General features: G+C 45.5%; 2 protein-coding genes across 4 annotated transcripts in view; one reads left to right on the forward strand and one right to left on the reverse strand.

Moving 5' to 3' along the window:
• KDM1A (lysine demethylase 1A) overlaps nucleotides 1–27,717 on the forward strand; it is a 73,935-nt gene extending 46,218 nt beyond the window's left edge. For 2 of the 3 annotated variants that reach the window (XM_010595065.3, XM_003415371.3), the window contains 10 exons: nucleotides 521–611; nucleotides 1,671–1,805; nucleotides 2,587–2,660; nucleotides 3,771–3,882; nucleotides 6,693–6,825; nucleotides 8,224–8,411; nucleotides 8,822–8,936; nucleotides 10,808–10,935; nucleotides 11,197–11,343; nucleotides 12,041–27,717. In XM_010595065.3, the coding sequence (XP_010593367.1) occupies nucleotides 521–611; nucleotides 1,671–1,805; nucleotides 2,587–2,660; nucleotides 3,771–3,882; nucleotides 6,693–6,825; nucleotides 8,224–8,411; nucleotides 8,822–8,936; nucleotides 10,808–10,935; nucleotides 11,197–11,343; nucleotides 12,041–12,226 (1,309 nt within the window). In that variant the 3' untranslated portion in view covers nucleotides 12,227–27,717. Of the gene's footprint in view, nucleotides 1–520; nucleotides 612–1,670; nucleotides 1,806–2,586; nucleotides 2,661–3,770; nucleotides 3,883–6,692; nucleotides 6,826–8,223; nucleotides 8,412–8,821; nucleotides 8,937–10,807; nucleotides 10,936–11,196; nucleotides 11,344–11,426; nucleotides 12,012–12,040 lie in introns of those variants that run through there. The other variant, XM_010595066.3, reaches the window with a different exon arrangement.
• On the reverse strand, nucleotides 16,867–25,343 carry LUZP1 (leucine zipper protein 1). Its single transcript, XM_023554340.2, has 2 exons — nucleotides 22,284–25,343; nucleotides 16,867–20,687 (listed from the first exon to the last, which is right to left on the reverse strand). Exons 1-2 carry the CDS (start codon nucleotides 25,329–25,331, stop codon nucleotides 20,532–20,534), a joined length of 3,204 nt encoding a protein of 1,067 aa, XP_023410108.1. The 5' UTR covers nucleotides 25,332–25,343; the 3' UTR covers nucleotides 16,867–20,531.
• Nucleotides 27,718–27,810: the final 93 nt, after the last annotated feature.

Consider the following 27,810-nt stretch of genomic DNA (forward strand, 5'->3'; position numbering starts at 1 on the left):
GTGAATTCCATCTGGAGATTTGCTCTTATGCTTGAAGTTTTTCAGCAAGTCTTATTCAAGCTAGTTTTAACTTATTTTCATGTGATATAGTTAAATTCAAACTTAAAAACATTTAAAATAGTTACCTGATCCTTAAGGCCCTTTTCTATTAAAAAATGAATTGCTTTTCACACACATACAAATATAGTGGTTTGAAAAATTAATCCATGGTAAAGATCATGTGAATGTGCAGATGTCCTAGGGTAACACCCTGGAGAACTTATTGAAGACAGGAATTATGTATTTTTCATCTGTAAATTCCACAGCAAAGTGTTATTTAGGAAAAAATTAAAAAATTGCGTTTATGGGATTGTACTATATTTTATTATAGCCTAGAAAATAGTTTGTCACCAGCCAGCTTTCTTATTCCAAAGTGTTGGAAGTTTCAGCAGGCTGGATGCCCTCGAGTGTTTTTGAAGGGCTCCGGTCCTGTGCTACAAAGCAGGCTCTGTGGCCAGGGCATACATACTGTCTCTTCTAGGTTACAAGAAAAGCACGTCAAAGATGAGCAGATTGAACATTGGAAGAAGATAGTGAAAACTCAGGAGGAATTGAAAGAACTTCTTAATAAGGTGAAATTCTGTATTTTCTTCATAACTGAAGCCTTTGGGGGGTAGGGGACAGGGACAACCTCTGGTTTAGAAACTTTAACAGCGTTTCTGATTTTTTTTTTTCTCCGTGGAAGAGAAGGTCTGCATGGCTAGTACTCATGATTCTTGAGAAAATAATGAGTAGCAAAAGGCATCGTTTTATCTGTTGGTCTTTGAGTTTCAATATGGCACTATTGATAGATTGTTGCCAGGGAAAATAGAGCCTTCTTCTGTGTCAGGTTCCCTTTGGCTGTTTCAAAGCAGGCCAGTGCCCTCAGCTGAATTCTAGGATTGCAGGGAAGTCAGCTGTACCGAGGTCAGGTTCCCACTGATGAAGACAATGGGGCCTGAAGTGGGACGACCCCATGGGGGCTTCTCCAATGCAGAGTCTGGGTGCGCTTGTTTGGTGGCTGGGCTCCCGCCTCGCCGTATCACTGTACTTCATCTCTTCATCCTGTCAGATGAGCATGGACTGTGGTAGGGATCAGGTGAGAAAACTGCCCAATGGCAGGAGGTGGGGGCCCCACGGCCTCAGGCTTTAACTTGCACCCTGGTCTTGTGCAGTGCCGTCAGAAACTGGGAAAATAACATCACAACTGTTTCTCAAGGTCATTTCGGTGGTGATTTGACCTGGTACAGATTTTCAAAAAAGATTATGATCTTCTGTTTCCCAAAGGAAGTTGAAGTTAAATTGGTGGTAGTTTGTTCTTCCTGGAAATCAAATTTACCTCAGTACCCGCCCCCCCCCCCTTTTTTTTTAATGACTGAGATGTTCCTTACTCCCATTTGTTTGGGAAGACAGAGTCAATCTTACTTTCTGATAGTGATGTGATACCTCTGGGTTAAGCCATCTAGGACTCTTTTCCTGTTTCCAAAATGGCATGATGAAGAAGAGGTGTTTAAGAATTACAAAGACCTTGTATTATGGTTGGGCATGTTAGCTGCTTTGGGGGAGGAGCCAAAACCAAGGGCACATGTGATTTGGAGATGAATTACATCCCCATCTAGAATGGTAAATTTTTATTTATTTGTTCCTCTCAGATGGTAAATTTGAAAGAGAAAATTAAAGAACTCCATCAGCAGTACAAAGAAGCATCCGAAGTGAAGCCACCCAGAGATATCACTGCCGAGTTCTTAGTGAAGAGCAAGCACAGGGATCTGACTGCCCTCTGCAAGGTGTGGTATACATACATGCGTAACTGCTTTTACTGAGAATGTTAAGAAATAGTGCAGATCTGGGAAACTTTGGGAAAGAGCGCCACTAGCCAATCACAGGCTTTGTAGTAGGGAGAAGGGTCACAAACAGCCACAGGGACTTCTGGGGTGAGTTTGGTTCAGGATCTGCTTTTCCCTGCAGAATTCCCACCCTGTCTTCACGCTCTCCTCCCTTTAGCTCACTTGAATCTCATTTGAGCCCCCTGTCACTCGGTTTATCCCTGACAGTTTAGAATGATGGTAATGAACATGGACTTTGGAGTCAAACTGTCTGATTTAAATCCCTTACTTGGTGTCTGCTAGCTTTATCACTTTGGGCTCCTTAATTACCTCATCTGTAACATGGCGTTAATGACACCTAACTTGCTGGGTAATCGTGAAGCTTAAATAGAATCATGCACCTAAAGTTCTTATTCCGGTGTGGTGGCAAATGCCCAGGAAATGGTAGTTGCTGTTGTCTTTCACCTTGACCTTGTAGCACACCTCCACGCTGCTGCTTTTTGTTTTTCTCCTTTGAGCCTCTACACTACCATCTCATTGTTGTAACTTGTCTCCAAGAACAAAAATCCTCGAACTCTGACCCCAACCTTGAATTGAGCCACAGTCCTGTGAATGATCTGAACAGACCTTATAGCTCACGGTATACATAAGCTAGGTGGACAGACCTTATAGCTCACGGTATACATAAGCTAGGTGGACATCTGACCCAGCAAGATAAGCCCGGTTCACTTAATTTTATCAGGAATATGATGAATTGGCTGAAACACAAGGAAAGCTCGAAGAAAAACTTCAAGAACTGGAAGCCAATCCCCCAAGGTGAGTGAGGAAAGCAAACGTTCAGAAGGACGGCTTTTCCTCTTCTTCCTGTGTTCGATTTAGAAGGATAGTTACAAAGCACAGTCAGCTTTTAGTTATATTTAATTAATGAATTTGTATCTGTGTTCAGCAAATAGACTTTAAATTGTTTAACGAATGGAAATATCTGAGAACATATGGACTACTTGTACTTTTATGTTGTAATGTGTAACTGTGTCCTAAATACCTAATAGATGGTTTTTGAAAAGAGTCTTTCCCCATAAGATCTGATATGTTAACGAAGATGGGGTAGGCAAAAATTATCTTCTTTAGGTGGGGTGAAGGGTGGCATAGCTTTAAATCTTTATAATTCAGGGGACTAGGGAAGTATTACACTTCATTTCCATCAGATTTTTTTTGCCTTAAAATTCCTTCTTTAATTTGAATTTAGTCAAGTCTCTAACCTAGCTTCCTGTTTTCTAAAAACATAGTAACAAAGGAACAGGTAAATGATACCATGTGGAGACAGTCCGAAAAACCAGAATATGGTACAATCTGTGGAGTCCCTGGGTGGTGCAAATGACGAATGCACTCAGCCGCCAAGCAAACGGTTGGCCGTTCAAGTCCACCCAGAGGCACCTCAGAAAAAGGGCCTGGCAGTCTGATTCTGAAAAACACCCTTCACTGGATTTTTAGCATGAATCACATATGCTGCTGATACCGCGTTTCTTCAGGCCTCCATGTATACCTACTTGGTTCCGTAGTCAGGGATGTTACCCATCCCTGCTTTAGTCCATGCTTTATTTAAAATAAAAAACAAATTTTTTCTACAACTAATAAAATTTTATAATGTAATGTAATTTAAGGTTTTACTAGTTTGAAGTCTTTTTTTCAGACAAATGAGGACTAATTGTAACTTGCTGTATGTAGTGAGCTTGATGCTGCTCTAGGCACCAAAGGTTCAGGGTTCAAAGACAGACCAGGTCCCACTTGATGACTTAACACTCTTTTCAGAGAAGGTTCAGTCACAGGCTAAGGTTTGACACAGTTATTGAGGGAATCCTCATCAGCTCATTGAGAATAGGAGTAATCTGGCTTGGAATAACCTTGTACTCTGTTCTTACTTTGCAGTGATGTGTATTTATCGTCAAGAGACAGACAAATACTTGATTGGCATTTCGCAAATCTAGAATTTGCTAATGCCACACCTCTGTCTACCCTTTCCCTTAAACATTGGGATCAGGTAAAATTCCTTTAGCATTTATTTTGTTACGTGTGTCTTTGAGAAAGCGCTTAAGGGAAACTGTTAATCTGTGTGTGTGTCTTTTTAAACAGCTTTATGAAGAGATACAATTTATATACAATAGAATTCACCCATTTTAAATGACCAGTTTGATGTTTTGCCATATAGTCATGAGCTACCACTGCAATCAAGATACAGAATGTTTTCATCATCCTGAAAGTTCCCCTGTCCCTTTGCAGTCAGTCTTCCTGCCCCCCACCCCATTAGCCATGGCTCCAGACAACCACTGACTTGATTTCTGTTATAGATTTTGCTTTTTCTAGAATGTCAGATAAATTGACTCATACGCTGTGTAATCATACAGTATAATCTTTTGTGTGTGACTCTTACCACGAAGTTTTTGAGATGAGCATGAATTTTTTTGAGATTCCTCTATGTCGTTGTATAATCAGTACTTTGTGCCTTTTTATGGTGTAGTAGTTTTCCGTTGTATACACAGTATTCCAGTAATAGACATTTGAGTTGTTTCTTCTTTTTTGGCTTTTATGAATGAAACTCCTATGAACATTCGTGTCTTGGGTAAATATCTAGGAGTGGAATTGCTGGGTCTTAGGGAAAGTAGATGTTTAACTTTATAAGAAACTTCCAGAGTGTTTTCCCAATTGTATACCTACCGCCAGAGCATGAAATTTCCTCTGCTCCACTTCCTCACCAGCATTCGGCATTGCCAGTTTTAAAATTTTTATCCATTTTAGTGGGTGTAGGGTATTTATTTTGTTATGGTTTTAGTTTGCATTTCCCTGATGTCTAGTGATGTGGACCATCTTTCATATGCTTTTTGGCCATTTGTCTGGCTTCTTTGGTGAGGTATCTGTTAAAGTCATTTCCTCTTTTTATAAATCTGGTTGTCTGACTTCTTGTTGAGTTGTAAGACTTCTTTAAATTCTTTATATTCTGGATAGAAGTCCCTTGTCAGATTTATGTTTTGCAAATATTTTTTTCTAGACTGTGGCTTGCTTTTTTATCTTCTAAATCATATTTAAAAGAGCAAACGTTTTTAGTTATGAAGTTAGCTCTTTACGATTTGCGTTTTTGTGTCCTGAAAATTTTAACGCAAGGTTGCAAAAATTCTCTGCTGTGTTTTCTTCCAGAAGTTTTATGGGCTTAGGTCTTAACGTTTCGGTCTATAGTCCATTTTGAGTTAAATTTTTTGTAACCGTGAAAGGTAAGGGTAGAGCTGATTTTTTTCTCATATCCAAGTGTCCTGACACTTTGTTAAAAATCATTTTACCATGTAAGCGTGAATCTATTTATGGTTGTTCTTTATTTTTTGTTGATCTGTCTGTTCATATGCCAGTATCTTAGTTACTTTATAGAAGTCTTGACATCAGGTAGTGTTAGGTTCTCCAACTTTGTTCTTTTTTGAAATTGTTTTGGTGATTCTGTATCTTCTGTATTTCCATAACAATTTTAGAATTATCTCGTCAATTTCTACCAAAAAATGCCTTCTGGGATTTTGATTGGAATCATATTGAATTTATAGATCCATTTAGGGTGAATTGCCATCTTAACACATTGAGTCTTTCAGTCCTTGAACATGGTCTCTCTCTCCATTTGTTTAGGTTTTCTTTAAATATCTCAGCATTGTTTTATAGTTTTCAGTGTACAAGTCTTATACATCTTTGGTTAAATTTTTTCTCAGGGACTTTAAGTGTGATTTCCTCTTGAATTCTCATCTGGTGAGGTGTCACAGGGCTTCTTGGATGTTGAATAGACGAATCGCTAACTCTGAGACTTTGACCAAACTTAAGACTGTGTAAAAGTAAATATTATATTTTTACTTGCATGTTTTAATACTAATGATACATTTTTCTAGTAAAGTTATTTTGACTTTTTAATCTTTAAATTATATCCTGATATTCTTTAATGTTTAAATTGCAGTGAGGTTTGAACCTATTAGAATAAAAATCTTACAAAATTCAGAGTTCCCTTATGGTTTTCATGTAAATACTAAGTTAGACCCTCCCTAGTTACTGATTTATCATTTGAAGTTTTAATATGCATCCATTTGTAATTATATTGAATTTTTAATGTGGGTGAGTTGAACAGATCTGATCTGTGAGAGTTTTGCTGCCAGCCCAGTAGTTTATCTAATACCTAAGAATTCTATTTGTGCTATGTTTTCGTCAGTAATTTCATAAAATTAGAAGTCCTGGCTTCCTAGAGTTTCCCTATATGGAAAAAATGTCAGTAAATTGAAAGATATAAGAGCATTTAGGGGATTCTTATATTCCAGGCCAAATCTTGACTTCTTTACTAGGTGAATTATCTTGGGCCAGTCTTTATAATCCTAGATTGCCTTCCTCTAGTTTTGGAAGTCTTCCTCACCTTTAAAGCTTGTAAGTTTAAGGACTAAGAACTGATTTTGCTCTTAGGCAACTGAAAATGTAGTTAGGGCAGTGAATCTGATGGGCCGCCAAATCAGTAATGCATTCGAAAGTCAGATAAAATCACCTGAGTTTCCTGGGTGGTCACTTCCTCCTCCGTCTCCTCTCCCCCATGGATGTCCCGGAGTTGGTGGTATAGGAATGGCCCTAATCCCACTCTCCAAGGAAAGCCATTAGGAACATTTTGGCATTTTTTCTTTTTCCTTTCAGTTTCCTTGGGCAGCTGGAGAGAGATTCTGAGTGGTTGTTCTTTAATATCTGCCTTAATATTATATTGACTGCTTCCATACAGAAGAACTTGGTACAAACGGTAGCAATTACATTAAGGAAATGTGGAAATGTGTCCTTTTGCCTCCTCTTTAGGACGACGACTTTGAGTTTACTGGCAGCCACCTGACAGTGAGGAATGGCTACTCCTGTGTGCCTGTGGCCTTAGCAGAAGGCCTAGACATTAAATTGAACACAGCGGTTCGGCAGGTTCGCTACACAGCTTCAGGTACTTCGCTGCTTTGCAGTTAAGATAAATCTCTTCCCTGAAACAGGGCACTGATCTCATCTTGTGTTGAGCTGGACCTACAGCAAGAATATTGGGTACATTCCCTGGTAGAATATTTTATAAACTATGACTCCTGAATAATATATTCAGTAATTCAGTATTAAATACAACACAAAAAATAGTTGGCAAAGTATATTCCTAAATACATCCTGCCGGGATTTTGGTCGTTGGACTCCAGTGGGACCCTGCCTTTGTATTTGACCATCTGTCTTGGCTTTTGGGTCCATTCTGGCTTTTCCTATTCCGGTGGGATAGCTTTCTTCTGCCGCTTTCTAGCTCTGGGAGTAGTCTTGCTTAGAAGTTGACTTCAAAGATGGAACTGCCTTGTGATTGCTATGGTAGTAGCTCAGAGCTCATTATTATCGCTGGTCGCAGGGTACTTTTAATGTCAGACACGGAGAATCCATTGTCCACTCACACAACTTTGGAATTGCTTGAGTCTCAAACTCCTGGATTACTAGTCCCCTGCCTCACTGAGGGCCCTTGTGTGACTACCTGAGCATGACAAGTGGGATGCAGCCACCAGCCACCCCTCTGTCGCCCCTCCCTTGCCTGGAGCTGCTAAGTTATCACTGAAACAGCTTCTCAGTTAATTTTCCTATCAGGGGAGCATCTGCCTGGTACTGTTGAGAAGATTGGCAGCCTTTTTGTGCAGACAGGTGGAGAACAGTAGCTTTTATTGTCATTTTCCCTGGTTTTACAGCTACAGAAAGATGGGTGTGTACTGAACTCTCATACTTATTTTTGAGCTATGCTTATTTTTCGAAGTTATATAAATAATACACATTCATTGAAGGAAAAAAATCAAACAAATGAAAATACATGCCTTTTCTGTGCTCAACTTTGAGCTCATTCCTCTGTCGACAAGCTAAGCTTCAAAGTGCACCTCAAAAATAGCAGTGGTTCAGGCTTTGTACCTTAAGTTTGTATCAGTCTGATAACATTCGTTTCTTGGCTCTTAGCACCTGATCACAGTGGACAGGTATTGGGTCTATTGAGATAGACATTTTACTCTTATTTTCTAATTTTGGTCTAAGTTTACTTACCGTTGGTAAATGGTCAGCTCCTTTCATTAGTCCATAAGATCACCAGCGTATCAGGAGGGAAGAGATAGATAATATGGTGGTGATGAGCGAGGACTCTGAAGTTGACTGTTAGGGTTTGAATCCTGTCCCTTACTACCTGTGTGGCCTTCGACAAGTGACCTCACCTCTGCCTCAGATAACCAACCTGTCTCCTAGACTGGTAGTACTGTGACCTTGTGTGGATCCTGCTGCCCACCAAGTACTCAGTACCGTCCTGGTCACCAACACCGTCTTTTCCCTCCAACCTCTCTAGGATGCGAAGTGATAGCTGTGAATACCCGCTCCACAAGTCAAACGTTTATTTACAAATGCGATGCAGTTCTCTGTACCCTTCCCTTGGGCGTGTTGAAGCAGCAGCCACCAGCCGTTCAGTTTGTGCCTCCTCTTCCTGAGTGGAAAACATCTGCAGTCCAGAGGATGGGATTTGGCAACCTGAACAAGGTAACTGACCTAGGCCCCTCTCTGGGCACACCATCACACGATACCAGACTCACTGGCCTCCACTCAGAGACGACAGGGGTGTGCATTTTTGTGTATTTTGCTGTGCTTTCAGCTGTCTGATGTGAGGGCCCAGGCCTGTCAAGTTCATTCCCTTTAGAGCTGAATTCTATAGAAAATATCCCTGAGGACTTCCTCATCTTCTGGGGTCACGTGGCAAACCCAGGCCTACTAAAGGAGCCATAAATGTGATCTTACACAGTACCATTTATAATAGGGATTTTGGGGCTTAAAGTAGACTAGAAGAGACCTCAGTAAGGTCTCAGGAAGAAGAAAGTACTTCAGGCACAGCTTTGCTTAAAGCCACACTGTCTGAGCCCTGCCACCAACTCGTGTGCTCCTCCTCCTGGTAGGTGGTGCTGTGCTTTGACCGAGTTTTCTGGGACCCAAGCGTCAATTTGTTCGGGCACGTGGGCAGCACAACCGCCAGCAGGGGCGAGCTCTTCCTCTTCTGGAACCTCTATAAAGGTAACTGCTCTTCAGTGCCAATCTTTTCCACAGCCTTATAGGGATGGCAGAATTAGGGATATTCTGGGGTGGTTCAAATATATATGCCTTGCTTTTTCTTTTCACTGACTGAACAAGCAAGTGCTGAATCCCTCCTAGGTGCTGGGGATATGAAAATGGAAAAAAAATTCTTGTCTTCAGGGAGCTCCCAGCCTGGTGGGGGATACAAAAGGATACAGGCAGTCCCAGAACTGGGCAGGAAGTGGGGTTACAGGGTGGAGGGGGTTACAGGGTGGAAGCCCAGGGTACTGGAAAAGAACACACAAAAAGAAGAATCAGCCCAGCAGGGTAGGGTTGGCCCGGGAGGGCTTCCTGGGTGGGGAAACTCATATCCCTCATTCTCAGGCTTTTGTACCTGACTTGCACCTGGATCTTTGATCACTTCCCTTCAAATGTATTTATCAAACTTCTACCTGTTGTTTCTGATTATTTTCTTCCATAGTTGGATTACTCTTAATTCTGTGCCAAAGAAAGTATATTTATACCATACCTGAGTCTCAAAAAAAGGATGTAAGACAGTAAGAGGTTCAGGTGACACCCTGCCATGCAGAGCATCAAGAGGCCTGGCCTTGACACATCAGTTCACCAGCTTGATTCCACCCCCCAGCTCTTTCCACCTCTTCCCATTGCCTGAACCTGAACCTCCTCCACCCTCCAGGGCCTCTCACCCCATAGAGACAGAACTCGTTCCTTGAGCACCTTGCTTTCTGACAGGAGGTGAGTGCTCCTTCCCCGTCCAGGCCAAGTCCTGTCAATGTCTGCCTCAAAATCACTCTCAAATCTGTTTACTTCTTTTCTTTTCCACAGCCCACCCCCCAGTCCAACCCACTGACACTTCTTACCAGAGCTGTTGCCAGTAACCACTAAGTGATAGCCCCGCTTGGCTTTCTGCCACATTAAGGAAAAAGTTCAAACTCCTCATCATGCATTATTAAGGCCTCTCAGAATCTAGCCCTTGTCAGCTCCTTCAGCTTCGTTGTCCACCGTCCATTCTCCCCACTTGCTCCCTGGGCTTCTGGCACACCTTCTGCTCGAATGTCCTGGAATGCACCATGCTGTCTTCTTCTCAGGGCCTCTGCATATGCTGTGGCCTTGGCCTGGGATGTTCCAGCCCACCACATCTCTTCTTTTCAACCTGGCTGACTCCTCCTTGGCCTTCAGGTCTTGATCTAAATGTCACTTTTTCAAACAGGCCTTCCAGGACACACTCCTCCAACTGCCTCAGATCTGACTTGAGTTGTTGTATTCTTTGAGTATTCTGTGCTTTTTTGCATAGCTTTTATCACAGTTCATGATTATGTATCTGTTGCTCTAATGGATTATATCTAATAATCTAATGTGATTATTTACCTCTTGCTCTAATGGAGTATATAGTTTATAGCTTTTCTATCCCCAGCACCTAGTACTGTTGAATACGTAAGTCTGTTGAACAAGTATTCACTGAATGTGTGAAAAAAGTTTGTGATGGGCTTCGAGGGGCCTGGGATAACTGGAAAGGTTGTAGCCATTGTCCTGGAGCTGTCTGATACAGTCAAGGCTAAGAATGCTATGCCTAAATATAGGAGTGTTTGTTCGTAAGGCTTGAAGTTGTGTCTTCAGGACTGCTGTCTTCTGCAGAGTGCCGGTGAGTCACACTTTACTCACTGTAGTCTACCAGCTCCATTCTGAGGATCGACTTTGATTTGCTGTATCTGAAATATAACTTGTCTTTAGTGTCAGAGGGCTGCATGTCTCTTGTCAGCTTTCAGAGCACCCAAAATAATGTGGGCCGTAGCGAGGTTCTTGAGGACAGTTTGTAGGAAAACCTGGAATTGTCCTTTCTGTTTTCCTAGCTCCGATACTGTTGGCATTGGTGGCAGGAGAAGCTGCTGGCATCATGGAAAACATAAGCGATGATGTGATCGTTGGCCGATGCTTGGCCATTCTCAAAGGGATCTTTGGCAGCAGTGCAGTGCCCCAGGTGAGTGAGGGGGCGGGCCGACAAGGACCTGGAGTTCAGACTGAGCCAGCGTGTGGTGTATTCTCTTAGGTTACAGCACAGGTTCTTGGTCAGGCTTGGCATTGCCTTTGTGTATTGTAAAACAGCATTCATCGCTCAGCTGACCCTCATGTCTGTCGTCTCCATCTCTCTCGTACCCCACTGACCACAGCTTTCCTACCTTTCAGAGACAGTTTGTCCTTGGTGTCTAGTAATGACTTTTGCTCCTGCTTTTCTTCATAGCCCAAGGAGACTGTGGTGTCTCGCTGGCGTGCTGATCCCTGGGCCCGGGGCTCCTATTCCTACGTAGCTGCAGGATCGTCTGGAAATGACTATGATTTAATGGCTCAGCCAATCACTCCTGGCCCCTCAATTCCAGGTGCCCCACAGGTGAGAAACTGGCAAACTGTACCTGGGCTTATTTGGGAAGAGACCAGAATTTCAGGGTAAAAATGCTGCCACTGATTTTGTAGATTCTAGTCATTCTGTCCCCGGACCCTGTCAGACACGAGAAGAGGAAAAGGGAGGAGCAATGTGATCTGCGTCTTAGAATTTGTAACAGCCCAGAAGACCGCTGCAGTGTCCCAGTCACCGGAGGCCTCCAGGCCATGCCCCTGAGGAAAGCTCAGGTCCTAAACTAGACATCACCAGACCCTGCTCCAGGGAGTAGTAAGGGCTCCTGCTAGCTGTAGCCCAGGTTCTGTGGCTTTCTAAGGCCGGCTCTGAGCTAGGCCTTGAGGCAAAGGTTCCTAAGAACAAATGCTCTGCTGTCTTGGTTCAGTCGCTGGGAGTGGTAGGTGCCACACAAGGCATGGAAGCTCTAGATCTGAGTATCCCCCAGCTTTAAGCTGATAAATAAGAACAGGTGCAGTTAAGCATCACCCTAGAACTGAGGCTGGGCTCAGTTTTATTATTCCATTTCTACTTGCCAATTCTAGGAAGATGCTCACTGACGAGCTGTGAGAAAGCTTTTTGGTAGAATGATAGGCTAGCAACTGGGGGATCAGCCTTCAGAGGTCAGCAGTTCAAACACAAGGTGTATTTACAAAACCTACTGAGTCTCTCTTTAATTTTTCCCATGAAATAGCCAATTCCACGACTCTTCTTTGCGGGAGAACATACAATCCGTAACTACCCAGCCACAGTCCATGGTGCTCTGCTGAGTGGGCTGCGAGAAGCAGGAAGGATTGCAGACCAGTTCCTGGGGGCCATGTACACCCTGCCTCGCCAGGCCACACCAGGCGTCCCTGCACAGCAGTCCCCGAGCATGTGAGACAGGCACCTTCTAAGGAAGAGGCCAGTGTGCGTTTTACTGCAGTAAGCAAAGCTTTCTAGCGATACTAGATTCTACTGAGAAACTGGCCCTGGACCTGGGCGCACAATCAGCTTCCGGCTCACTGTGGTCAGATGGCCAGGGTTGCTTCCTTTGAGTGACCTGGAGTATAGGGAGGGACTTATCCATTAGTCTGGAATTCTGTGTCCTTCGTAAAGCCTGAGGCAAACAAGCACTGTGGAGTAATATCTTAGTCTCTTGGTGTGACTTTTTTTTTTTTTTTTTATATTTTGAGAATAAAACTTCATATAAAATTAGTCATCTTTTTTTGTTTGTCCTTTGGGTTGGAGTTGTGTATTAAATATAGGGTGTTACTCCTCTGGAAATGCCAGTTTTTCCTATAGTGATGGTGATCATATAAAGGAGACCAGTGGTTTGGTCGTGTCTAAAGATACGGTTGAGGGGGCCCCAGAGAAGTGATGGGCTTGCTGATCTCCCATCCATGGGTGGGGCTGGACTTCCACACTGGGTTTGTGTGGATGTGCCAAGAGTATGAAGCCACAGGTCATCATATGGGTATCCGGAAACTTTGGGAATATATTTTGAAACAAAGTTCAGGCCTCAGGCAGGCCATTCTGGCATTATTCCCCAGATTCCCTCCGTGGATATGTGTTAACTTTCCATTTCTATTGAGGGTATTGGTAGAAAGATTCGGGAAGCGTTATATGAGGTGGGCAGTTGTACTCTGTCCTGTAGGGTGGCGGTGAGTCCGAATCAACAGCAATGGGTTTGTATAAGATGAAGACCAAGGGCTTCAGGGCTTAAGACTTAGTTAGCTGATGTGTTAGTTCCCTATTGCTGCCATAACAAATTAGCACAAACTTAATGGCTTAAAACAACAGAGCTTTATTCTCTGACAGTTCCGATGACCAGAAGTCTAAAAGGTCCCCAGGGCTGCGTTCCCTCTGGAGGGTCTGAGGGGAGAATGCATTTCCTTACCTTAAATTCAGCTTCTGGTGGCTGCCTGGATTCCTTGACTATGGCGCCTTCATCTTCAAAGCACATTACTCACTCCGATTTCTGCTTCTGTCATCACATCTTCCTGTCTCCCTCTTATAAGGGCACTTGTGATTGTATTTGGGCCTACCGGGTAATCCAGGACAATCTCCCCACCTCGAAATCCTTTACTTTGTCATATCTGCAGTCTCTCTGACCATATAAGGTAACAGCCACAGGTCCCAGGATTAGTGCCTGGATGTCTTTGGGACCATTTTTCAGCCTACCACAGCTGGGCTCCCAGGCATGGAGCAGCACCTTGGCAGTCACTCATTAGGCTTAAATTCAGTGCTCTCCTCTTTAAAATAAAGATATACCTATCTTACAGAGAGTTGTATTAAGATCAGCCAGTTCCTGGTCCCATTGTCAGAGACCTGGGGGGCAAGTAATGCACAACTGGTTCTCTTCAGTCTAGGTAGGTGTTGGAGTCATAGACTTCGGCCCTCTTACCCTCAATATGTCAAGGCACAAAAGTAAGACTTTCTACTCTTATTGAGAAACTGCAACCAAAGGCCCCAAAGCGGCATTTATTCAAGTTTCTGTTACCCAAACCTGGGTGCCCTGATCTAAATACCCTAGCTCACAAGGCTATTAGGTGTTGAGTGCCAGCATTCTTTGGCTCAAGCAGAAGAGGAACCTGTAGCTTTGTTGCAAATCCCCTGGCTGTCTAAGACAGTGGCTTTCCTGGTACACTGATCCTCAGTACTGAGTGGCCTGAAGGCAACAAAGGAGTTAGGAAGTAGCTCAGGCTTCCAGCTGTTAGGATGACATGGGACTTCTGGCCCACCTTCATTGAAAAACCACTGGCCAATAAGCCAGTTAATCACTCTAGCAAGTAACCCCTGTCTTGGTAGGGAAACAAAGTCAGGAACTATTTACTACTTTTAAACTTTGTTTTTAAAACCATTCCCTGTGCATATCTTCTCCCCCTGCCCCCCCGCCCCCAAAGATTTTTGCAAAGACATGGAGAAGTCTACATGGAGAGCTAGGCCTGGGCTCTGACACCAGCTCAAGATCTCGGATGGATCTTTGTTCTCTCTGTTTAAGGAAAATGATGAACAAGTACAGTTTTTAAACTTTTTAGCAAGGAAATACTTTTTTAATCCCTTTCTTCCACTCTTACTCCAAATCTTAACATAAGGAAGACAGAACTTTGGTTCCAGTGTGCGGGTCATCCCTCCACCCCCTCCTGAGGCAGTTCTAGGGCTCCTCAGAGCATCCCAGAAGCACCCTATATGGCTTTTTTAAGTCTGTCACTGGATTCTGTAAAAAGAATCTGATAAGCCAAGAATGTTGAAGGAAACATGCAAAGTAGATTTAAATTGTTGGAGGGCCCTCTTGTGCATGGTTTGGCCACATCTCTAAACCAGGACACTTTTGAGAGAGAAAGGGGGTTCTATTAAGATACAACAACAGGTGTGAACAGTCTGGAGCAAGCTGGCACATGTCACCCTAGCTGCCAGTGAACTCGCTGCCCAGGTTCCCTCAGCATCACAGTCAGCTCTGCTTCTATGCGGGATGTCAGGCCAGGGAAGAGAGAGTGAGCCCCAAAGCTGCAAACAGTTAATGCTTGTGTACAAACAATTCTCAAAAACCTTCCAGAGTCAAAAGCCATTTGTTCTGTGTAGAAGACCCATAGTTGTTGTGTGCCATCAAGTTGATTCCAACTTACAGCAACCCTACAGGACAGAACTGCCCCATACGGTTTCCAAGGCTGTAGTCTTTACAGCAGCAGACTGCCACATCTTTCTCCCACAGAGCTGCTGGTGGGCTTGAACCGCCAACCCTTCAGTTAGCAGCATAGCACTTACTGTGCCACCAGGGTCCCTGAGCCATTGTAGAGACTGTATTCATTCACTTTTATAGCAAGCGACTTTGGTAGGCCAGTCAATCTAGATGTGAATCAAGAGAATGATCACATTTCCTATATGATCTAGAAAAAACCATTGATTCTTTGATATTTAGTGCAGTTTGTGGGAAAAGATCCAGGGTTCCAACCCAGTCTCCACTAGGTGTTCTATGCTTGAGTGTTCTCCACACTTATGCAAGTACCTGAGGCAAAATGCCCCACCTAAAATTACTCCATCAGTGCTCATCCATCTTTGAGTTCTTCATACATTCGGATGGAAATTTTTTCCTTGAACAAGAGGGAGCAATACCTGTTCCTTCCCACAGGCCCCAACCATAAAGTGCATTACTCTAAATGCATGCAGTGTAGCTACTTATGGAGAGGCTTCTGGAACTCAGATTTTACTCGTGTTCAATTCTTGGTGTAATTCTTCAAAACGAGGCTTTTATTCTCTGTAGGATTGAAAGGAGTTCCCGGGTGGCACCAACGGCTAAACACTTGACTAGTGGAAAGGTTGGTTCAAATCCATCCAGAGGCACCTCAGGAGACTGGCCTGGTGATCTGCTTCCGAAAGGTCGCAGCCTTGAAAACCGGAACAAAAAAAAAAACCAAACACACTGCCATCAAGTTGGTTCTGACTCATAGTGACCCGACAGAAGAGAGTAGAAGTGCCTCAAAGGGTTTCCAAGGAGTGGCTGGTGGATTCGAACTGCCAGCCTTTTGGTTTAGCAGGTGAACTCTTAACCACTCCACCACCAGGGCTCCTATGGAGCAGTTCTACTCTGCACACATGGAGTTGGTGTAAGAATCGACTCAAAGGCAACCAACAACAGGATTTAAGGGCCATTTATGTTCGTGGTGTTACTGGAAGATAAGAGGGGTTGCCCCTAGCCTTGGACTGCATGGCAACAGTGGAGAGGACCCGTATACCGGGACTGAGCAATGGTGTGACTGATGTAAAGGCGGAAGTGGCCGTGGCGGGAAAAGTGTATGGACTTTGAAGCATGACCTCTATTTGAATCCAGCTCTGCCATTAACTTTGTGACCTCAGGGTGATTTGGGTGTCTGATCCAATGGTAGGTGCTTTTAAGAGACTGTTTTTTAAATACGTGACATAGGCAGCTTGAGAGATGATCTTGGTTTTTGTGACAACAAACAAGCCAGAAAATAAAATGTGGTCAAGTCTAATTCCTAGTTCAGCTACGTGGGTCTAGGCATGCCCTCTGCCAAGCCTCAGCCACACGTCCAGTCCTGCAGCATCAGTCACTGGCGAGGTATTTAAAATACAGTAAAATGCACCAGCTGCACCCACGCACAGGAAGCAGCTAGACACAGAGAGGGTGTCGACACACGTGGCAGCACTGACTCACACACAGAGCACGTGGAAACTGGAGAGCTTTTTATTGGTTACACATTGTGCTGCAGAGCCAACAGAGGCAGGAGCGCCAGAGGATACATGCAGACAGGCAGCTTCAACTCTACACATGCACCCAAGGAGCCCTGAGTCACTGCTCCTGGCTTTGCCCCGGTTTCCAGGGCCAGGCTCTGGCCTCCTTGGTCCCATGCTTGGAGCAGGAATGGAGGAGAAGCTGCTGCACCTGGACTCCAAGGGGGCAGGGGTGAGACCGAGCACCTGCCTGAGCAAGTAGGTGTGGACAGAGAGAGACTGATGCCCCAGCAAAGGGGCCGATAATGCAATAACAGTTTGAGGGCTACCTCCCTAGCCCTCCCAATCTTTAAAATACAAAAAAATAGACTTTATTCTCTTAAAAATACATTCCATTCAATACATGTTCTGAGCTGTGAAGCAGCAGGAAAATAAGGGCCCCTTTCCTATGATCTTGGTTGTGAGGCTCTGAGGAGAACCCTGTTCCCCACCCTGGGGTGTTCAAAGGATAATTCCTAAAAGCAGCTCTTCGAAAGCAGTCCTGTCGGGGTAACAAAAAAACCCACCCCAGCAAAGACAGCCGGGAACCCAGCCTCTGGGTCCCTAGTCCTTTACTGGGAAATGGTAGCACTTGGCACTGATGCATTAAATATAAAGAACTAAAACTGCCCCAGGACGACAAGTCCAAGACCAATATAGGCCCCACACCCCATGGGAGGGGATGATTTATGTGCAAGCTTGCCTGCAGCCAAAGTTGGTGGTTCTTGGCCTCACTGCAAAGCCCTTTAACCCACACGATAGCTGTTTCATCACCACTCAAACAAAAACAGCCACAGCTTCTTTGTCCATCACCCCTGCAGCTTTCTCTGGTTGTTTTCAGTATCAGAGTGGAGAGAGACAGGCAGCAGCAGATGGAAGAGACCAGCTCCCAGCATTCAGCCAACTCCATGTCCACCAACCCAGCAGCTCTGTAACGCTAGGTTCCCCAACTCACCAGAAGCCTTCCCACGACCGCACACCTGTCTGTGAATTCAGAGTCAGGCTGCAAGAGACTTGTCATCAAAGTGGGTTTGTTGGCTGTAACAGCGGACATATTTGGCTTGATTAAGACAACTATTCATCTACCAGGTCTCTCTATTTGGAGGTTTCCTCCAGGGCCCCTGATGGTGAGGCCTGGGTCCAAACAGTCACACCTTGGTTGCTTTTCAGACATGTGCCTTCTAACTTTGGAATCTGAGAGCCAGCCTGGCCAGCCAGCCATGTGAAGCCCAGAGGAACTAAGCCTCCAGCCTTCACTTGCTGTTACAAATGGTATTTTCTGCAATGCTGAGAACATTTAAAAATAAAATCTATTTTACAGCGGTTCTAGAAAGTGTGCAGATTAAGGAAACAAATACTTATCCTGAAGTAATGGTTACAATCAAACTCTATTGCACTCAGATTTCAAGATGGCAGCCCCAGCAGGAGGGTACCACAGCTGTCTCTCTTCCACAGAGCACTGTGGGTAGTGGCAGACATTGGTGCTCCTGAAACGAGGAAAGATCCAGACTTTGGCACCAGGAGCTACAGCACCAGAATCCAGGGCTCCAAGGCCCAAAGACGGTAATTATTGGTGAGATCTTTCGGGGCATGGCTTGGCGCCCTTCCATTTCCACCACCAAAGAAGAGCCAAACACTTGGATTCCTATATCCTCAGCTGACCACCTCAGAGGTCAGTTTCCACTGGACCCTCAGGGTTGCCAACCAGTGAAGGAGAATGGCAAGGAGGCTGCAACCCTGAGCCTGTTAGTTTCTGGCCAGTGACCCAGGTCAGAAGCAGCAGGAAAAGATCTTGAAAACAGCATCTTAAGTTGAGCATTTGAGGCAGGGATGTGGAGAGGAAAGGCGAGCACATGACGATGCCCTTAGATCAGCAAATCTCAAAGGGAAGTATGAGCAAGGCATTCCTGTTCCCTGAAGGCAGGCAGGTACTGCTCATGCCTCCTATGGGATTGCACAAGCTAATGCAAATGAAGGCTGGTTGGGTGCTGGGCCCACACTGACTGGAGGCAGAGATGACAAGAGGCCGACCGCTTGCCAGGCAACTCACAGGGGAGGCACAGGAACCGGGGACACAGCCTGTCAGGGGAGGCACAGGAACCAGAGACACAGCCTGTCATAGGGCAGGCACAGGAACCGGAGACACACAGCCTGTCATAGAGGAGGCACAGGAACAGGGTATACACAGCCTGTGTTATGGAAAGCACCCTGGCCTAAGGGCCAAGAAGCACTGCATGGCATTGGGCAAAGTTAGTGTCACAGAGCGCCTCAGAGGCCATCTACGCTAACCCCTTCATTTCACAGACTGGGAAACTGAGGCCAAGGGAGCTTCTCTGAGCTCATCCCCATGGGATTAAAACCTGGGACAACTGGAAAGAGTAAGGCCCAGAAAAACGATGGAAGGGGTTGGAGGGGAGACACCTTCCAAAAGCAAGAATTATTCCACACGGGACAGTGGAAAACAAGCCATCTCAGAGTGCCCTTAGACATCATCCATTTCAAAGAACTCATTTTATAGATGGGGAAACTGAGACCCCCCCAAGAGGACAATGACTTGCCCAAGGTCACATGGCAAGAAAGTAGCAAAAACCAAAAAGCCACAAAGAAAACCCAGGCTTCCTGACTCCTAATCTAATGCTCTTTTCTTCCACTATGAAGGCAACAGTGCCTGCTTCATGAAGGCAGCCTTTGAAGGGGGATCCTTCTTTGAACTGAGAAAATGCTACAGAAAAAGCAGCCAAGAATAGATGGTTCTTTTTAACTTCTCCGTGTGACTGGTATAATAAGGAAACAAAATCAAGTTTTATTCACATGGCTTTTGGAAAGGTTTGCTGCATATTGCATCGTGCAGACCTGGGGCCCTCAGTGGGAACATATCAGCTTGCCTCCAATGCAGCTGTCATCCTGAGCCAACTTGGAGAGACCATGGGTCCACTTCTGTAGGAATGCATCAGCTTGGTAAAGTGCAATACCTCCTCTTGGGGGGATAAAGGAGGAGGAACAGGAGGGAGCGTTCTCATAGTCCATGGACCTCTTCCTCGCAGAGGGACTAAAGGGAAATTGCTTCTTCCTGCTTTTCCCCTTGCTGGGAACTTCCTAGAAGGCAGAGTGTTCGGTGAGGCCCAGCTTAGTCTGGGGATATTCCAAGGTGGAAACGATGAACTTGGCCTGAAGTCTCCAGCCACAGGAGACAGCAGGCAATGCCAGCAGCAATATTGGTGCCCAGGGGGAGGGATGCACCGGGCTTGTGCATGTCTGGGTGCCTTTGGAAAGTGAGCAGAGAGGGCCGGGGTGGAGAGATGGATGTAATTCCAGTGGGAACCCACATGCTCTGCCCCCCAAGGAACAGTGCTCAGCCAGGGGGCCAGGCCAGAGGAACTTAACTCTCAAGGATAGTCCCAGATCCCTTAGAGGCAGCACAGACCTCTCTGCTTTAAAAGTCTAAGGGAAAGAACTCCAAGGGGGAAAGCAATGGAAGCCCCAAACGGGGCTTATGGCTGGTAGGTAGTGGACACTTAGGCCCTTACGGCAAACAAGGAGTGAACGGGATGCTGTGAAGAGGCTGAGAAATAGAACATTAACTACACAGAAAACAGTTGCCCTTCGAGGCAGAAACAAACCAGGGAGCAGAGAAGAGCTCTCAGCTGCTGTTGTGTGGCGGATACAAAGAATTTCTCTCTTTTCCCCATCTGGGGGCTCGAGTGGTCCATACTACCAGGGGGAGTGGAACGAGGAGCGAAGACTCATGCATCGGGGAGAGGCTGGCCTGGGTGGCTTTGTCCAGCTGTAGTCTCTGATTCTCTCCGGCCAACTGGCAGAAACGGCCTGTGCCACGGGCTGGCTCTCTGCCACAGTCTCCCAGCCAAGGCCTTGCATCTAGCCTGGGTAACTGGCCTTGGATTCTTCATGGGGCAGGAAGGTGTAAGAGTGAGAAGCAGGAGCAGAGGAGAGACAGCAGACCTCACCCAGCTGGCTCAGTTTTCCTCAGCGCAGGGCCTGGGTGGCCGTAACCGGTCCTCAGCCCATACCCGCCCAGGCTCTGGCAGCCCCTGCTTTGCAGGCAATTCAGACCGTTCCAGGGAGTTGTGCAGTCGCTTGTAGACACTGAGTGTGCAGTCTTCACTGTCCTCCTGTGCCAATAAATGACAACAGTGAGCTGTGGAGGACAGTATGGTGAGGAACAAGACACTCCTGCCCCCACCCCAATGGTACACTGCCCAAACAGACTAGAGCATAACTGCAAAGATATGCTCTCACCTGAGCACAGGCCAATTTAAAAGTTCCCTGGAAATGAGGGGAGGCTGGGAGGCTCACAAATGAACGGGTGCCGTACAGACGTCAGGGCCTGGGGTGGGCGAGTCGGGTGGCTGCCCTCTCTTCCCTGAGTTCTGTACAGGCAGGCGGCATGCTTCTGTGTGTGAGAGCCGTTTCCTGGGCAGGGGCAGGGGAGTGTGCTGACACGGAAGCTAGACAGCTCTTTTTCTGCTCCGCCTAGAAACTACCAAGAAGCTCACAGACCCTCCCTTTCTTATCCCATGCCTGCACCTCACCCTGTATCTGTTTCAGATGTCCAAAGCTGCAGGAGCCTAAGTGCCCATCTTTCTCCCCACTCCCCTTCCCCTAGAATTCTACCTTTTTAATTTCTCCTTGGTCCTTCCAAGCAAAGGCAGATTGAGAAATAACACAAGTATGAGAAGGACAGGCGGGCAGGGTAGAAAGAGCATGGGGTTTAAAGACAGGAGTCTTGGATTCAAATCCTAGCTCTTCCAGTACTTCAACTGGGTTATCTTGACACTTGGTATCTCTGACCTCAGTTTCTGTATCTGAGAAATGGGGATAACACCTGCCCACAGGGCTGCTGAGAGGACCGAATGAGATGATGGGTGGGGATGTCAAGTGTTAAGCATAGTGTAAGCTTAAACAACTCTTGAAATTCACACACAGTCACCTTTTTAAAGAAGGGAGCAGTGTGTCTAGGTCCAAGATGTCTCTTATCATCACAGGCTCCCTGTCTAAGAGACACCACACCCCAAGGATTCTCCTTCAGATGCTCTCTGACACTCTGGCCCTCAAGCTAAGGCAGATTTATCCTGTGATGAGCTGTACTGACAGCCCTGCCCTGAGACTGGTGCTATAACGGGCCAGACAGCTAGCTGTCTGGGGTGAGAGAAAGTGGCCCTCAGGACTAAAGCTTCTCAAGCACGCCCAGAGTAAGCCCTTGTTCTCCTCATCCCCTGTGCCCGCAGCCTGCAGAGATCTGCTCTAAACTGAGGCAGCCAAGGACCTGTCCACCTGGCTCCCACCTCTGAACCCTACACAAAGCGCACCAGACTTCCTACTTTCACTCAAAGCTGCCCATCAGCTATAGATGGTCCCTATGCTTCCTCTTCCAGGTGCTGCTCTGTGCTCCTTTGGCTACAGTGGCAAACCAAGAGGACAGAGGCCCTTACTCCTTTGGTGTGGCCTTCATATATTGGGGCAGAATGGGGGAGACAAATGGCAAGTCATGCTGCTCTCTGCCAAATACCTTCTTCTAGTCAGGCCCAACCCACCTGATTTTCAAGTTCTCTGAGCTACCTAGTTCTACCAAATGTTTCCGGTTCCACAGTTTCCCAATCCTGGGTCACACAGGCCAGAGCAGAGGGAAGCAAGGAGAAAGTGGAAGGAGAGGGGAAGGGAGAGCAGCAGAAAGGGGATGGGGAGAAAGGGTCAGAAACGGGACTCACCATGGCCACCGAGTGGTTCCAGACTGCCGCTGTGACAGTGTCTCCTGCCTGATTCCGACGTGTGAGTACCTCAGACACGGTGAGGCTACTCTGGGTCCTTCTGGAGGACAGCTCAGGGCCATCCCCTGAATTTCCTCCCCTCCGGATGCCCTGCTCAGAAAGATACGACCGGGGCTGTTCAAGTTCTGAGAAGTCTGTGGAAGACCTCTGGGTGTAGGCATTGATCGAATCCACATTTTTACCTCTTCGAGTTGGGGGGTCATCTAAAGAGTTCAAGTCTCGCCTAGTCTTCCAAGCGTTCCGCACAGTAACATGTCTGGCATCTGCGGAGGCCCCTTCTGAAGGGGCGTTATGGCTTTTCCACCTGATTGTCTCCGCGGGGTGTGTGTGGCTGTTCCTCTCCACAGGATCCGATGGCTTGATGATGATGCTGCTCCGAGACACCACTGTTTCTGGCCTGCTCTTCAGGGGCCCTTCTCCCATTCTTTCAGTCTCTGTGAGCTGCAGGGTGATGTCGTGTTTGTGAATGGAGAGCTCAAAGGGGGAGCCAAGATGGTTGCTGACTGACATGAGCTCCGGTGGCCCAACCTGGATGTTGCTGGTGGACGTGTGCCTCTCCCTCAAGGCCTCACCTGGGGTGGCTCTAGGGCTGCTGCTGTCAGAGGGGTAGATAGTAATGCTGCTGGTCACTATGTTTGGCCCCTGTTTGGAGGTGGATTTCTGTTTCTCCAGAGCAGCCTCGGTTCCAGACCCTCCCATGATTTTTTTCACATCCTTATCAATGATGATGGGTTTGATAACGGCTCTGGACCGCAAGGCCTCTCTGGGACTAAAGGGCCTTTGGCTCTTTACCCCAGCACCATTGGCATCTGGGGGCTCCACAGCACTGGGGGAGGCTCTGGCAGGTTTCACATATTCACTTTCTGTTCCAGCATCTTTATCGTTCTCAAACAGAGAGGTTCTAAGACCCCCTCGGGGTTTGGCCTTTTCTCTAGAGTTGGGCTGTTGTTTGGGCTCTGGCTCTGGAGTGATGGTTGTGTTTACCAACTTGGCGGTAACAAGAGATGCTAGATCCAAGTCATCATCTGAGTCTGGTTTCTCTCTGCCACTGGCTTTGATCACTCGACACCTCAGGGCTTCATGATGACTGCTATCTTCCATCACAACTGCTACGGGTTGGTCAATTCCTTCTTTACTTGGGGTTGAAAAGCCCTGAAGGATGTTTTCTTGACTTCTGGAGCTATAAGGATACTTCGATAAAACAGGAGCCTTGGAGTTTGGGGAACTGGGATCAACCTCCTGGCCGCTGGCAGACTTTTTGCCCTTGGAGAGCCCCTCTGAGGAGGATCTTCGCGTTGAGGCCAATGCTCCAGTGGCCTTAGAACTACCAGAGTCTGCAGCCTGCATTATCTGACTTGCACTGCCAGGCACCTGCCCCCTCTTGCCAAAGAGGGCCTCAGAGGTGTCAGAAGCCTTATCAGCTCTACCCACTGTGTCACTGGGAACAGATCCATGGGTGGTGTCACTAAATGTTCTTGTTGTCTTCTCTACTTTTCCCTTCAATCCACTCTCAGTGCCCGGCTTGGGAGCTCCCTTCCAAACTTTATTGTGCTCCTGGGCAGCTGGGGGGTAGCGGCTCAGCACCGATGGCTGCTCCCTAGACTTTTTCCCTTCACTCTGAGAGGACCCAGGTGCAGATCGGTCATCAGTTCTTTTTGTCTCCTGAGTCCCATTGTCCGTACCTGCCCCCATGTTGGAAGTTTTGGCTGCCCTCCTGGTGGTGAAACTGGGAGAGGACATCTGCCTGCTGCTCAGAGAGTAGTTTTCATTATTGAAAGCAAACTCCCTATTGCGGTGCCTTTCCCGCTTATGCTGAGGGGACAGTTCCCGGGATGGGTGCTTGGACACAGATGCCTCACCTCCATGGCCTCGAAGCTTAGTCCTCTCATGCCTGCCTCTGCTGGATAGAAAAGCATCTATCCCTTCTACTTCTCCATTTTCTAACTCTTTCTGTTTCTTGATTTGTAGCTTTATCTCCTCCAGCTGGCTGGCTAAGAGTTTGTTTTTATTTTGTTCACTTAGGTAATTATCCTGAAGGTCATTATTTTTGGCCCTCATTTTCTTAAGCTCTTCTTCCAAAGATTCAAAATGTTTGATCTGTGTTTTAAGTTTCTCAATCTCTTGGTTAAGGTCTTTGACTTTGTTGTCTTCCTGATTTCGGTTTTTTTCATTTTCTGATTTGTTTCTTGTTTCATTCTCTCCCTGCTTCAGATAGTCCAGACTGCCCTTCCTTCTTGATTCCTTGGACGGCAGCGTGGAAGAGATACCATCCTCAATCCGTAGGTCATTAGAAGCATTCCTTGTATGATCTCGGTTCATTTTTTTGTTCTGCTCCAGTTTCTGAGTGAGCTCCTTTATTAATTTCTCGTTTTCTTTCTCCTTTTCACTCAAGTATTTTCTCTCACTTACGAAGCTCAGAGTTAATGATTTCAGCTTTTCTAACTCTGACACTAAGCTCTGCTCAGTTTTATCCAGGCGGTCCTCGGAAGATTCCAGTTCTTTCACTTTGACCCTGAGCATTTCCAGCTCTGAGGAGATTTTCTTGGTCAGGTTTCTCTCCTCATTCAGGCTCAAACAAAGCTGGGTGCAGTCATTCTTACTCCTGCTGAAGGCCTCCTCTAGCTTCTCCAGTTCTGCCATTCGTTTCTGAAGCCGCTCAATCTCAGATTTCAGCTCCCGGGTGAGGTTTTCCTCCTCTTCAAGTTTCTCCTTCATCAGCTGGCACAGATCCTCTGCTCTCTTAATTTCTTCATCTTTGCCCTCAATTCTCAGCACCCGCTGACGCAGCACTTCGATCTCAGCCAGCATGCTGGAGTTGCTGCCTTCTGCCTGAATCACTTTGTCCTGGAGATCCAGGAGCTCATCTTCTGCTTTCTGAAGGTTTTTTGTGGCTTCCTCCAACTCATCAAGGCGCCGGCTTAGACTCTGTAACTTAAACCGCAGGAGGCGGCTGGAGGCCGTTTCCTTGTAGCTTGTAAATTCAGCCATGTCTACTGCCAGCCAGTATGGGCTCCTAGAGGCATCCAATTCCACTCAAGGGGATGGGAGATGGTTACCTTTCTCTTGGCATCCACAACCTTCTTCGGCAGCTGGAGATCATTATCAGTCTACAGAAAGAAAGCAGAAAGCTGTCACTCCCCAAATCTGAAGCCTGCACTTCAGCTCCCATTTGTAATCCCTGTGCCTAGAACACAGCAGGGGCTGAAAATGGTTGAAAGAATAACTTTGAATAATCTTGCAAGAAAACACTGGTACTTTTTGGTCAATACTGAGCTGATACCTAGTTTCACACTAATGAAGAATGCCACCAGGGACAGCATGGCAAAAAAAAAAACCCTTGCCTCATTTCTCATGGCAGGACATAAGAAAACTTTTGCCATGTCACCTTATAACCTCAGGGGAGTCATTAACCTTTCTACCAGTCACTAACTAAATAAAATGAGCCTCAGTTTTACTTAGTTGTAAAATGGGGATAATGATGCCTACCATATCTCTCCTCAATGTTGTTCTAAGATAATGCAAGGAAAGTTGCATAAATGGTGAAGCGCTAATCAATCCTAAGATTATTATAAAGGAAAAAGTTATAACAATGAGTAACCTAAAAGCGATATAAATTAATCCTTCAGTCTTGCTATATAAACGGTAAACTTCACAGCGTACTAAAACAATTTTCCCATGACTGTTTTCAACATTTCTCCTCTTCCAAAAGTGTGGGGATATTTAAAAGCGCAACTCAGGTACGACTTAGATGCTCCGAGCAGCCAGCAGGCAGCTTCTATGAAATCTACCCTTTGGCATTGTAACAGAAATGCTCCAGACATACAGGTCCATTCTGCCACTTCCTCACAAACGCTGTAAGCTATGATTCGTAACGGAAGAATGGTCTGTTTCTTTGGACACCATTTCTTTGGGGTATACACCAAACACAGCATAGGTTACTCCAGGGGAAAGAAAAGGGGAAAGGCAAAGTAGATTTTAGTTTTGTTTTGCATGTAATTTCTTAAATAGAAGAATGGATTTTAGTTTTGTTTTGCATGTAATTTCTTAAATAGAAGAATGGACTCATATACGTATTCTTCAATAATTTAACAAAAGGGGAAAAACCATAGAGGTGGGGAATTGGAAATGAGACCTCCTCCCCAATCTAAAGCTAGGACCATTGCAGCTTCAGGGAAAGGGCCAACTAGTGGGAAAAAAAACCCAACTCACTGACATAGGAAAGTAATAGGACCTGGGTTCTTTTATGGGGGAAAGGAAGGAGTATCCCTTGAGATTTTATAATCTTGGGTCTGCCCTCACTTGAGTTCATAGTTCAAATTTAAACTACATGACTCTTCTGGGATCAAGCTGTCCTCACTGAGAAACTAGCATATAAAATGATATCACACCCTGATAATATCCCTAGGAAACCTGACACAGAGGCAAAACATACTCTGGAGGGACATACTCTCCACTGAGGTCACACAGGACTCCCACACATAACGCCCTGCTGGACCTGATGTTCACAATTCCAAATTACGTAACACATAAGGATCAGTCTTTTACTGTGACTGAGCAAAGCAAGACTGCACCAATAAGAACCAAAGTTAAAGATAGTGACTAGAGACAATAAAATAAATACATTCCAATGTTTAAAGTCATAAAAGGAGGAGTCAGAAACAAGCAACAGGAACAAGATGAGAATATTTAAAAATTAACCAAATAGAACAGCCAGAAATGGAAAGAAACAGCACATCAAATGCAAATGGAGTAGTCAAGAAGACATTTTTTTAAAAAGTTACAAAAGGCAGCACAGAGTTTAAAAGATGAGGAAAAAACAAGAGGCTAATAGGAGGAATAAGATAAAGTGGTCCAAAATGAGGAAACCTATGAGGCAGTCCAAAAAGAATAGAGAGAATAGAGGAGAGACAATTTTGAACAGACACTGGCTAAAAAATTTCTAGAGCTGATGAGAGATATGGAAACTCTGCTCAAGAAGCAAAGTCCAAAGCAGGATAAAAATTAGATCTGCACCTAGACACATAAGGATACAGAAGACCACCACAGAGAGAAAATCTTACCAAAGCAACAGAAGGGGAAAAAAAAGACAAATGTCCTGTGAAGAAAGAACTGAACTAGCTTCTCAGCAACTTTTAAGTAGATGTCAAGTAGAAGACGAAAGACACAGTAATATCTTTAAAGTTCTAAAAGAAAGTTAACTGTAAACCTAGAAATATATACCCACAGAGTAGAACTGCCCCATAGAGTTTCCAAGGAGCGCCTGGCGGATTCGAACTGCCGACCCTTTGCTTAGCACCCGTAGCACTAAACTATGCTAAACCAGCTAAACTATGAAAGTAATATTAGAGATACAATCAGAAAAAAAAAAAAAACCCTGAATATTTATTACTAATAGACCCTCACTAAAAGAATTTTTTTTACTGAAGGATGTATTTAGGAGCATGTGGTACTTCAAAAGACAAAAACT

This window comes from Loxodonta africana, chromosome 3, assembly GCF_030014295.1.
Source record: "Loxodonta africana isolate mLoxAfr1 chromosome 3, mLoxAfr1.hap2, whole genome shotgun sequence".
Lineage (NCBI taxonomy): Eukaryota > Metazoa > Chordata > Mammalia > Proboscidea > Elephantidae > Loxodonta > Loxodonta africana.